The following is a 13,507-nucleotide window of genomic DNA, read 5'->3' as shown; positions in this document are numbered from 1 at the left end:
GAGACAAATCACATTCAGACAGAACTAACAACATTTTAAATAGAGGAAATGTTTGAATGTTAATTTCATTTAAAAGTTTCTGTGTCCTCTGAGAGGAAATATTGTGCTTTAGGAAGCAGCACAGGGGTCATGTGATCTCAAGTTATAACGTTTTTTTAATCTAAAGTTGTTTTTCTGAGCTGTTCAGATGGAATTTCATAAAATGTAAAACAGTAATTTTCTCTTACATTCTTACAAGTATGCTTAAGAACGAAAAGCCTTCAACGTTAAACTCTTCAATTCAAATGAGAAGTCCATACTTTTACCAGTGGAATACTGCTGTGGTCAAATGTTAAATACACTTTGTGCTATTTGGAAAACGTTGAAGATGATCAATTTTGAAAGAAAGAAAGGTTGAAGATGTAGTCCGGCCTGAACAGGACTATCCATTTTTTGTTTAATCCCGTTCCCATATCTGGGGCACAAATTTGGTTCCTTAAAAAAAACTATTGGTTTTGAGCAAGAAAATAAAACCTCTCCATTAACAATTCTTTTATATTAAAAGCTGATTTGTTAGTATATTAACTTAAACATGTTTATAAGACATCATGTAAAGCTATGTGAAAAGTTCTTGCGCGGAAATGTAAACGCAACTACAAGTCAAGTATATTTAGAATATGTCATCACACTTATTCGTAAAGTATATCTGCATGAAAAGATTGAGTACAACATACTTCTGTCAGTTAGTAAACCAAGTGTCAGAAATCATTTGTCAAATCTTGCATCAGCTGTTGAGGTGTTGTAAATTCATTGCGTTAATATTAATAGGAACAGGGCTGAATTTATTTGTTGACTAAATGTAAGTCTGTTGTGTTTGTAGTATTTGTTCGTACTTATTCTGACCTGTCACAACATCACCACACGAGCAACAGAGTTCATGTTCAACAGTTTTATTGAACTTGAATGTTTCTGAATAAATAATCTCTGCTCATTTTACACTAAATCACACAGTAACAAATATACAAAACAACGTTTACATCTGAAATGCTACTGTCTGCAACTATAAAAACAACAAACATTCCAAAAATATCTTTCTTTGGATCTTCAAACATATAAGGACTTGCAGACCTATAGAAAAGATCAATGGTTTATTATTGTCCTTCAAACTGAAAAAGTGTCTATGAAACGTTTTGGAAGAACATGATATGTTATTCTGCACAAAACATCACAATCAGTAAACGTGCAATGCACTTTTATCTTTATTAAAATAAAAAATGTAATAATGTTACCTATAAATAAATGGTTTTGGCTCACACCCAAATGCATTAAAAGCATTTCTTAAACAGCATCTCAAATAAAGCAAAACGTGATTCTTCATCTTTGTGGATTAAGGCATTAGTTTGTGTCTGTTGTGCTGTAAATTTGACTCAGACGTTAAAAACAGGAACTACAATCAAGTATTTACGTGGATCTTCAGGGATTGGGTTTAAAAGTGACCGTGCTTGAAGGTATGAAGGGCTCAGACCTTCATCATCATCAGCCTGTCTTGGGTTGTTTGTTCTTCTTGTTTAATATTTTCATCATATTCTTGGACATGTAGTAAGGTTTCTCTGGACTCCCATCGTTCCTCTCCAGATCCTCCACTGCACAAACACAAACACATCAAACAGTCGGTGACAAACAAACAGATCAGACACGATTGTGTGTGTTTGTGCTACTTACAGAAACACAGGAACAGTGTGTCCACACCCATGTTATACACACTGAAAAATCCATGAGCAATGAGATACGCCCCGAATATCACCGTCTGTCAGAACACACATGACAATAAATGATCTTCACACGGAATATAATGTCTTTTTTTACATGAAATGTAAATTCATAAATAACACATCAATCATTAAAAAGTAGACAAAATTCACAATATATGGGAATCTCACAAAGGTCAAAATTAATGACAAATTAAAAATGAATCAAGTCAGAAAGTATTTTGTAGTTTTTTTTTTTGCATTTTAATGGTTTTACAATTTTATTTGATGTATTTTTTACCGTTTAAAAAATAAATCATTACCTTAATCTCACGACAACTGTGTATCAATACTGATTATTTATAAATGTATATAAAAAGAAGCATACATTAATTTATATAGTACACATCTTGTTTGAATAATATATGCATTATTTAAATAAGTTATACTCCAATAATAGGAGTGAAATGTGTTGAAGTGTTGTAAAAATAATAACAAATGTTGTTGGTAATCCAAAATGTGGATTATTTTTGCAGTTTAAAAGTGATGAAATTAAAATTCTGTGATCACTTACTCACCTTCCAGTTTTTCCAAATCTATACATTTATTTGTTCTGATGAACACAGAGAAAGATATTTGGAAGAATGCTTCTAACAGATTTTGCCCCGCATTGATTTCCATATAGTAGGAAAAAAATATGTAGGACATATAATGTTGGACAGCAAACAGTTCTGGAGCACCTTTGACTAACATTGTATTTTTCCTACTCTGCGAGTCAATGGGGAACAAATCTGTTTGGTGATAAGCATTCTTCCAAATATCTTTTTCTGTGTTCATCAGAACAAAGACATCTATACAACTTTGGAACAACTCGAAGGTGAGTACAGAATAGTGATTTTAGAGGAGAACTATCACTTTACAATCCTGCAGTCTGTAATCAGTTTGTAGTATACGTTTAGGAAAGATAAGACCCATTAAAATCATAACGCAAATATTACATTAACTGAAGTGTATTACTATGAATAAACTGTTGATGCTGAACATTCTGTAAAATTCTATTTATAACTCTATGATATATAGACCTTTATTAATGACACAATTAAAACCAGCACACTGAAACCATCAGAATGAATGTTTGTCGTGAATATGAAGGTGTCTCACTATGATGGGCATCCAGTAGTAGTTGAGAGCCGCCGTTTCAAACACTGTTCCTGGAGACTGAATCCTGCCGGAGAAGAAGAAGAAGGCCAGCACACCTGAGGAGACACGATAAGAGATCTCACCGAGACCTCCCACACGCATACACATCACTAAACAACATGTGTGATGTCACAACAATCTCACCAACTCCCCCGACGACCAGCAGTTTCCCAAAAAACAGGAGAAGATCCGTCACTTTATCCAACACCACCACCCTGAAGATACCAGAAACACACGTGAGAAAAGAGAAACAGGGTTCTTTAGGGTGGAGATGTGTGTACAGAAAGGATTTCTGGATCTCACCTCACAATATTCCTCATGAGCAGACTGAAAGCGTTTTTGGCTGAAACACAGAAGTTTTTCCCGTATATGGCGATCTAGAAAGCAGAAAAGAGGAATTCATTGAGCAGATGCTCTCATTGTGTTTCATCCAGACGGACAGAAGGTTTGTGTACCATGATGTAAGCGTTTCTGTTGATGAACTTGATGAATTTCTCCAGACACCAGAAACAGCATTTCAGACAACACATGATGAAGCGTGCACACGGGTTCTGAGTGGCTACACACACACACACACACACGGTTATTATTACTGAACAGGTTCATTTGTGTCGTGATGTTTTTTGTCTGCTCTTCTGATCTCTTACACTTCAACTTGTGGTCCATATACTCCAGAATGATTCTGACGATTTGCACCAGCGTGAGAATCAAAGCGCCAAATGCCAGCGAACCCACGTGATATCTGATGAGAAGATGACAGATTTCCAACTCCAACAATGAACCACAAAAAAGCCTTAAACAATCAAGATGCCTTCATACGGGATGCATTGTGTCCGTGTGTTTTTTCTTAACAAAATATCAAGATTATACTAAATGGTTTAGTTTGTATCTTTTTTTTTCCCTTCATAAATTTATTATGATCTGTTCTTACGCTGACTCTAATATGATATCAAATAGTGTTTGTATTTAAACCATGCAAAGTGACATATTTGAGTGAAACTTATATAATATTTTATCTCAAGGCACTTCGGAATACTAGATTCTGATTGGTCGATCGTAAAATTCCAAGGTATGTTATCCCCAGAGTCATCAAGGTCCCGACCTTACAAATAATTTACTTGCATATAAATGAATAACATGAGATGATATTGACAAATGATTAAACCAGTTTGTGAGTCCGTCTTGTTTGATGCCTGTGACTTGGCTTAAAGCGGAAAGATGTTTTTCCCTCACAAAAAATTTGCATGTGTTGCAAATAAGCTAAATCAAAAACTGAATATTTCCTGTCTGATTTACTTATTTGGCTCTCCTCTGATGTTGTTTATTCTGTGATAACATTTGGATTGATTATACCTAACTTATCAATCAGGATCAACTTTCCTAAATATTTGATCCTGTTCAAAAAGCATGCATCGTGTCATGTATCAATAAGCACAGCTGAACTGCTGTCAGGTTGTGTTGGCCGTTCTTACCGCAGCGCTCTCATGAAAGACTGCACCAGAGGGAATGTTGGGATATCTGCAGGTTTGCTGAAGGCCCAGTAATACGAGCCGAAAGCTCCGGCCAGCGAACAGTGACCCAAAGCGATGACAAAATTCACACACCAGAGGAAAGCCACCACGTTATAGAGCTGCAGGTTAAAGAGATTCCTCTGAAAGAGCCCCTCCGTGTTATAGTTGATGAAGATACAGCGCGCAGACGGGCACGCCGGGTACTGGGTGCTGTTAAACATCTGGAGAGAAAGAAACGTACATTATTGTGATGCTTTAATGAGCTGTCACTCATGATCACATGTGTGTGTTTTTCACCTCCGGGTCGCAGGTCTCATTGGCACGTATGGTGCTACAATCTCCCTGTGAGGCGTTCAGTGCGACCACCTTATACACCGGCCCGCCGGACGTCGCCAGATATCTACACACACTGAGTTAAAGAAAACACCTCATACACACACACAAATGAACATAACACACTGGACTTAAAATACAGCAGAAGGATACAGTGCCGTGATGCCCCAGTATGAAACACACACCAAGAGCAGCACAAATGTGATGATGGGATAGAAAAGTGTCGACATCATGTGACCTAAAGCTCTGAGAAAACACAAACGCACACACATTGCTATTATTCTATGTTCATGATGTGTGTGATTCAATGAAGAGTAAAAGCATGTTAGTGTGTGTTCACATTTACACGTGGTTTATGTGTGTTCACGTGTGTGTTATTACTTGCTGGTCTCCTGAATGAGTGCGATGGCTATGAAAATACGTGTTCTCAAAAAGATCAACGCCAACAGCAGAATGGCCTCCACGATACACAGAATAATCACTACAGAGAGAGGAAGTAAAAGACTTTATACACTTCAAAGAGGCAAAATGACAAGAATGAAGCGATGAAGTGATGTCACTCACAGAAGGCCAACCAGGTGTCTCGCACCTGCAGGTAGACATCAACATTAGTGCTGAAGCCCACATTATTGAAGGTCAGACTGGAGGCAGCCAGAGACATGTATTCATTATAACAGTACCAGATACCTGACAGGGAGAGAGAGAACAGAAAGTTAAAGAGATAAGTTGAATCCAGTTCACATCAAAGATTATCAAGAATATCTCAGACTCAGAGTGTGATTGACAGGTCACATTTATGATGCTTTGGAAAAACTCACCGAAAGCACCAACTGCCAAAACCCCAACGATGAGAACCCACACCAGGATGGGCGCTGTGAAGCGTAACAACAAGAGGAAGAAAACGCTCACCACCATCGCAATGACCAGACCCCTGAAAAAAACATAACACATTTGACACAAACTAAACAATTTAAGACTTGTTTTTATAAATCCAGAATGTCAGATATTAACCAACACTTGAAAACATAAAAGTCTCATACAGGGTTCAAAATGAACATTTTCTGAGGTCAAGATGAAAGTAAAAACTGGCCAAATGAAATGTTACTGGTCTTAATTCCGAAGTTGTGACAAAACACTTCTGATGTCAAGACACCAAAAATGTTCTGACACGATCAGGAGGTTTTTGTGAGAGGAAGCCTTGTTTATTTCGTCATACAGTATTTATTCTACATCCACCTGTCATTGGCAGACATGACTAATTTTGTACTGCTTGTTTTTTTCGGACATGTGCATCAATCACCACTAGAGGGCGACCTGAAAGAATTAAAGAACACAACTCACGCTACGATCCACTGCCACGATTTGGCAAAGTCCTCAAAGATCCGCAAGCCCACATCTTTGGCATTGAAACCGTTCACCAGATCTCTGTGATCACAATAGAAGAGATGTGAGTATATAAGAAGAATAAAAACCAAACACCACAGACGCATGAGACACACGAGCGCCTCTCCCGCAGCGAGTGCAGATGATTTCCACCTGTTCAAGCTCTACAAACAAGCAAACATGTTTTAAATAATACCAACAAAAACACACAGACCCCTGCTAACAAACTACTGCAACCTGCTGAGAGACACTTATACAATGAGAGAGAGAGAGAGAGAGAGAGAGACAGTTGATCTTACACCAGCAGACAGATAGACAGATTTCTACTCTTACACACAGACACTTTCTGACTCACTGTGATACACCTCCAGCACTGTCAACAGAAGAGACACACACACATCAATATAACATACGTACTGTTGTGTGGGTGTCTTTGTGTGTGTTTTCGTGTGTGTGTGTGTGTGTGTGTGTGTGCGTGCGTGTGTCTGTGTGTGTGTCTGTGTGTGTGTCTGTGTGTGTGAATGTGTTTTTTGTTCCCCATCTAAAAGAGCAGAAAGTTTTGTGTGATTGTTAGGTTTAGGGTGTGGGTTAGGGGTAGGGAATGTGATATACAGTTTGTACAGTATCAAACTCATTACAACTATGGACTGTCCCAACGGAGATAATAAAACATACGTGTGTGTGTGTGTGTGTGTGTGAGAGTGATTGTGTGTGTGCATGTGAGTTTATGATATGAAAAAAAACAGCCCTCTGTGTCGTTCTGAAGGAGTGACATTAATAACTTTTTGTTGTGCAAAAATTGTGATTATCTGTGTCACAAAATAAATTGAAATGAAATGAAGAGATGATGAGTAGACTGATTGAAATTGAATAGAAGAAACATGGAATATTCTCACTAAAGTCACTAAACAAATATAGCTAAATGTGTGAAATTGAATCTGTAAAGAACGACAGTGTGTTTGTTTACCCCGTTGCATTCAAGAGGGCGGACACCGACTGGTTTGCATTCATCCCTTGAATACTGAAGTTTGAGGGAATGTTACTGGGATTATAAGCATCGCCTGTGAAACTCGGCAAACACCTGCCCAACACTAGAGAGAGAGAGAGAGAGAGAGATAACATAAACACACAAAAAAACACACGCACGATTCACAAAAATCGAATAGTTGCACTTGTGTTCCACCGTCAAAAATAACTGCCATTGGAAACAAATGGGAAACAGGATAAGGGTTATGTCTGATGGATTGTATTGGAATGGTAAGAATCTTGGTGACTAGGTGAACACAAAAATGAAAAATGGATGTGGTTCAAGAAGGCTAAATGATTCTTAAAAAGTCACATTTTGCTTCTGACTGCTATAGGAAATGAATGGGAAGAGGACGAGTATACGGAAAGGAAAAAACAGACCATAATTGTTGCCTAAATATGATGTAAAATCATCAAATTCCCCAAAAAACTGAGATAAAAAAATAAATCTAAGATCTATAAGTGTTAAGTCACGAGTGTCACCCCAGAGGATCAGAGCTGATGGAGTCAATCAAAGTCTGATCACCCGTCACTCACCAGATGATGTAGGCATGTTGAAATATGGACACAATTCTCGGTTTATAATTTCCATAGCTTTCTGTGGAGAAACAAGAGAAATTCACCCACATGTACAGATGGTTTTGATATTTCATCAGACAGACCCAAACTTACAAGCTTTGTGTCCTTCAGTTGAAATGAGGGCACGCAGAACTCTTGTCTAAAGAACTCGGCTGGATTTGCTGTCGGCGTATAGGCGGCCGGAGATAGAGCCCAGAAATCAGAGGGACACGACTTCACACAGATCTACAACACAACAAACACACACAGTTTTAATGTTCAAATGGTCTCAACATTGTAAGAATAGAAGATCTGAGCACACTTTGAGACATTATCAAGATCTCTTCTGAAACTCTAGATGTAAACACACCTGTGTGGTGGGACACTGGAGACCCTGCAGAGCGGCAGCCATGATGTTAGTTCCCGTCACACATTTGATGATGTCGAAGTACATCACATTGGGCTTATCTCTGACACACACAGACAGACAGAGAATGAGAATCAATCGAATGTAGAAACATGAAGAATATAAATGTCTCTGTAGATCAGTCACCTGTTGAGACCCATCCCACAGAACGATCCGGTGGAGTTCCGGGGGTACAGCACATGCCGAGGGTCTCCGTACAGCCAGGCTACAGGACGTGAAACACAATTCAATATCAATATCAATAACACCAACACAAACACAAATCTTCCTGAGATGTGTTGAAGTTTCACAATGATTTACCCATAATTCCCTGCTAACACTTATTTTACAGAACAATTGCGTTAAAGGGATGACAGGTCAGGTGAAATTTCCATACAGCACTGTGTAAACATTATAACGTGACATGCACCTGTTCAATGTAATATGACATAGAACCTGTTTAATGTTTACAAAGAGTATGTGTTCAAGTTGTTAAATAAGAACAGAGAATGAGAGAGAGAGAGAGAGAGAGAGAGAGAGAGAGAGAGAGAGAGAGAGAGAGAGAGAGATTTAATAACACAGTAAACTTACCCAGAATTCCTACCACCATATATCCAGCGAGGACCAGCATGAAGAGAATACAGCAGATGATATCTGTACAGCTCCTACACAAAATAACACATATTTTTACAAAATTACTGTAATAAAAAGAATACAATAATAATAATATATTACTGGGAATAAGCTTATAGGAATCACAAGTAAAATTTGTATATTATGAAGTAAAACATTATTCGGACATATTACTTGTGTATATTTTTTTTGTGAATTGTGTGAAATCAATGAAATTGTGTGAAAATAGAAACGCACCGGTTGTGAATGGGGCCATTGAAATTGGGGTCAAATTGAGCTGGTGAACCTGAAATATCAAACACATCAGATTAGTCTATTTCTGTGTTGTGCATTGAAAAGTTTTCAAAATAAACCCCAAAGTGAACCCTCTTTTAATCATATCTGCAAGGTTGATTTTGTTTGCTTCAAACAGATGAAACTTCAGATTTAAACATTTCGATTTCACCTGATTGAATGACTTTAAATCCTCTTACAGTTTGTTCTGTAGTTCACATAGGTACGGTGTGACATATGAAGTACAAATATGTAATGCCTAAAATAATCTCATAATAACTGCATGAATAATAATACATTTTGACATCCACACAGTAGTGGTCATGTCGACTACACAAACACTGGAGTTGTGTTGTTGTGTAAGACTCAGATCTCTCTGGTGTGGGATTGTAGTTGTGCGTCGTGAGGGTTTGTTGCCGGGCAGCTCCAATGTTTCATGTTTGTGGCCTCACAGGGGTTTAAACACTAAAATAATGACATGTTCATGTATTTTACTTAAATATAAACATATACAGAGAGAGAGAGAGAGAGAGAGAGGCATGAGATCATTTGAATGTCATTTGAATGTAAAGATGGAGTTTGTAAAAGCCTCTGCCTCATTCGTTCTGTCTACAGTTCCTCGAATCAAACCTGTCAAACCAGCGTCTCTTCATTAGACCTTCTCGCATGGCCACATCTTCTTGTTAAAATGAGATTCATTACCCGCATGATCATACAAGTTAACAACAATGTATCAAAGCCATAACAACCACCCACAACAGCCTGGCAACCACACACAATACTCCTGAAATTATTTTGCCGCTTATGTCAAAATCAAGTTTTAAATGATTGACAGCTCTGAAACACACAAACTCATTTCATGCCCCATCTGACGGTTGATTATTTATTCGGTCATGTGACGTGTGTTTGGGATTGAACCTGTGATCTTGTGAAGGTCGAGTAAACTCAACCGGAGGTTTTTCATTCCGTTCATTCTCTTTCTGAAGAAAAACAACTAGAATTGTGAAGAAAGACAACATTTTACAGCCAATGAATATATGCGAGGTCCAAAAATAAAATTTTCAAAGGCCAATTTGTTTCTCATTTGGAGCCATATTAAAGGGGGTGAAAAGTGAATTTATACAGATGTCCACGTCATCATATCATTTTTAAAAACTGGTAGATGTGTTAGTAGAATCTGGTGACTTTTGCAATCTACGACAATAATGACGACAATAAAAAAAATGAGAAAAAGCACCTTTTGTGTTGTTTTCCCCTTAAGTTTGCGTGCTTGTAACTCAAGAAGGATTAAAGATATTTTATACTCCTTTTAAATTCTGATTCTTATAAACTTTTTTTAACACAATTCCTGAGATACGGCAATCTCAGAGCGGCTCTTTGTGCAAACTGTAGGATTGTATTCACTGTCAATGGTCAAAAACCAAACATGGGTAACAAACTTTGGACAATTTGACACAAAATCTATAGAGCCTGTGAGTTTAAATGTTGTTTCTGTAGAGAAACGCCAGCATTGAGTGTTAAATTCACAGGAAACGCCTGCACTGCACTGAAACTGAATTCACCATAAAATGTTGGAATCATTAACACTTGAGATAAAGGTGTGAACTGACAGATCTAACATTCATACTCGTAATGATCTACAAGAGAGAAGAAGTGTGTAAAAGGAACCTGCGTATTTAACTGAAATGTATGAAGTGCGAGTGTGTCGACCGTAGCGGATGAGTGAGAATATATGAACCCTTTCATCTCTGATTCATGTAAGCCGCAGGTGTGTATTAATACACCAGGAAAATAAACCTCAATATAAAGGTGCTATCATCAAATTTAACTGAGTGGTTGCGTTGATAAAATCAACACAACTTGACTGTCGAATATTTATAAATAAAACGATTAAACTATTAAACTACTATTAAAGCACTCACACAGTCAACACAGTAAGTCAAGCTCCACCAACATCAAACCTAACCAGTTTTTCCAGCTCTTCATCCACAATTCAAGATCACATTACACTATACACACACACAACTGCTTATTTTTCCCTTCAGGGAACTGCTGCGTGGAACCTGGAACACATTTACAGCATCTCGTAAAGGAAAGGGTGCGAAGATGAGCTGTAGGTTTTATGTGTGGTTTTATATGATGTTCACAAAGAAGCATCAGAGAGGTTTACAGTAACACACGCACACACGTACGCACCCTGACCCCAAAACTACACACAAAGGCCTTGAACCTACATAAAACCACATCAAAACATAACCAGGATGTAAGTACACCATAAAGTGCATAGAGTAAAAAGTTGACTGTATGATGAAATGGGAACTGACTTGCAAATAACTCTGAGTTGTGAAATTTAGTTGAACATCACTCTCTGTGTGTGTGTGTGTGTGTGTAGGTTTATTTACATATACTTTTATGAAATTGTTCGCCAAATTAAACTTAATCCGACACAGCCTTTGTTTCAGAAATAGTAAAGAATCTGGGTTAGTCCACTTCAATTGTGTGTAAATTGTAATAAACAATAGATGTGGATGTTGAGGTAAACGGGTGTGTGATAAAGTGTGAGTCAGAACAGATCAGGAAACTATTTTTAATTGAGCATGTCAACCAACAATTTAAGTGATTAAATGATATCAGCGCCTCCATCATGTAAAATAAGACACGTGTGTGTGTGTGTTTTCATGTGGTTCTTCCTGGTTTAAATGTTGACCAACAGGCTGGTTACCCAGTGACTAAATCTCCAGAGAATTAACTTATCTCCAGTGATCCTGACGTACTGTGTGCTATGACCAGGAAGTTAAAAAAACTGTTCAAATCCCCCATCTATAAACGTCTGACGAACAAATAAAATTAGAAAGTTTGGATGAATCCAAAATTTGCTGTCACATCTGAATCTGAAAAGGTTCTTAGTATGTTGCTAAGTGGTTGCCAGGGTGTTTATCCTCACCCACAAGTCTTTCTGATAGTCCAATGTCTCAAACCACTCCTCAATGTAACGGGAATTTTTCATGTTTTTTATTGCACTCCACAAAAACAAATCATCTGTGAAATCAGCTTTTTTTATCCTTTAATTTAATAACTAATCTAATGTCTCTTCTTATCTTTATGAGAACTCTAGGAACTGTACAGAAAGAATTCTCACCTTAAAAAAAACACACCAAACTAGTTCGGGAAAAACATGTAAATAATGAGGAAGGATTAAGCAAACCCAAAATAATATCCTCATGTTTGACTATGAACTGAATCCTGCGCCTTTAAATACACCCGTTATATGTTAAAGTCATTTAACGACACAAAAAAGCATCTCGAATATTTCACAAACGTCTTTCTTGTAACACAAAGAGGAAAAGGAGACACTTGTGACAGAATGTGAAGAATGTCCCAACAGTCTGATATCATCAAGAGCACAAAAACACGTCCTCTGAATCTCACATCAGTGTACTCATAAAGTTTACTTTCAAAATGAATTGTCAAATTCCTCAAAAATCATGTTTATATTAAGATGTCATGTTTTTATTGTTTATAATTGTGTTACTTAGCTGTATTTTTTGTTATTATGGCTTAAATCAAAACAAACCAACTGCAGTTTGATTGATATTAAATGGAATTCACAATAAAAACATGATTTTTGAATATATGTAAAACATATCGACATTTTGGAAACAAACTCTTCAAATGGTGTTTGCGGGGATGCCACAGAAGAACTCAATTTCTTTCCAAAATGATATTTCATAAAACTACAAATGACTTAAGATACAGATATAATCCCTTTAAGCATTTAATATTGACCGAGGATCCATTTGTTGTTTTGTTTGTGTATAAAGACCCACAAACAAAAAGGAATGTTTACTGAGCTGTGAAAACACAACATGCAGACTAATGGTGACACAACCCCAAATCCAAACCAATCCTTAACACAACCATTAACCTTATTTGTTTTCCCATTAAATATATTTTAAAATAGACGCCTAAATGTGGTAAAGTAAACAGCTTCTATTCCAGATCCCGTTTGTAAACCTGTGGGTTTGCATACTTACATAAAAACATCGAAACTTCTTTAAAATGAAGTGATAACAACATAAATAGAGAATGAATTCCACAGAAACTTGTATATGTAGTGTATATGTATATTTATATGTATATGTAGCGCTGTCTGTAACGTCACTGTATTATCACGGATGGTGAATATCATTATTATCAAGAATATCTCAGTAATGTTTTAGTAAAACACTCTTACCGTATTCGGAGCTGTTCTGCTCTTCATCTTCTTTCTTTCCGCCCATCTCTTCATGTGTTTAGAACATTAAACGATGTGGGTCGCGAGAGCGGGTCTCAGTTTCTGAGGTAAATCTTTACTGGAGTAACTAGGCGGCGCTGCTGATGACATCACGGGGCACCTGCCGCTGCGCGCGCTTCATGCACACCTGTGTGCGCGCCCCGCCTCTCTCGAGCTCGCGCGC

The 13,507-nt window shown here is 37.4% G+C and overlaps 1 protein-coding gene across 2 annotated transcripts; it reads right to left on the bottom strand.

Moving 5' to 3' along the window:
- Positions 1-913: 913 nt before the first annotated feature.
- Positions 914-13,422, bottom strand: slc44a4 (solute carrier family 44 member 4). 2 transcript variants are annotated; one of them, XM_056742050.1, is made up of 23 exons: positions 13,285-13,422; positions 9,015-9,063; positions 8,736-8,809; positions 8,292-8,370; positions 8,109-8,208; positions 7,853-7,984; positions 7,718-7,778; positions 7,122-7,245; positions 6,510-6,527; positions 6,113-6,196; positions 5,590-5,702; positions 5,336-5,458; positions 5,153-5,252; positions 4,925-5,017; positions 4,736-4,838; positions 4,400-4,659; positions 3,575-3,669; positions 3,383-3,486; positions 3,231-3,304; positions 3,072-3,142; positions 2,889-2,983; positions 1,702-1,786; positions 914-1,622 (listed from the first exon to the last, which is right to left on the bottom strand). In XM_056742050.1, exons 1-23 carry the CDS (start codon positions 13,328-13,330, stop codon positions 1,516-1,518), a joined length of 2,190 nt encoding a protein of 729 aa, XP_056598028.1. In that variant the 5' UTR covers positions 13,331-13,422; the 3' UTR covers positions 914-1,515. The 2 variants fall into 2 exon arrangements, with proteins under 2 accessions (XP_056598028.1, XP_056598029.1); XM_056742051.1 differs by lacking the exon at positions 6,510-6,527.
- Positions 13,423-13,507: the final 85 nt, after the last annotated feature.

The sequence above is a fragment of the Triplophysa dalaica genome, chromosome 25, assembly GCF_015846415.1.
Source record: "Triplophysa dalaica isolate WHDGS20190420 chromosome 25, ASM1584641v1, whole genome shotgun sequence".
Taxonomy (NCBI): Eukaryota; Metazoa; Chordata; class Actinopteri; order Cypriniformes; family Nemacheilidae; genus Triplophysa; species Triplophysa dalaica.
Note: the sequence above shows the minus strand (reverse complement) of the source record. Positions and strands in the feature narration are given on the sequence as shown.

Excerpts from the sequence above, each read along its gene's own strand:
- slc44a4 (XM_056742050.1), bottom strand. The coding sequence starts at position 13,330 with ATGGGCGGAAAGAAAGAAGATGAAGAGCAGAACAGCTCCGAATACG. Across the intron at positions 8,371-8,735 it reads TATGGTGGTAGGAATTCTGG|CCTGGCTGTACGGAGACCCT; the intron begins GTAAGTTTACTG and ends CACGTCCTGTAG. Across the intron at positions 7,246-7,717 it reads CAACATGCCTACATCATCTG|TGTTGGGCAGGTGTTTGCCG; the intron begins GTGAGTGACGGG and ends CTCTCTCTCTAG.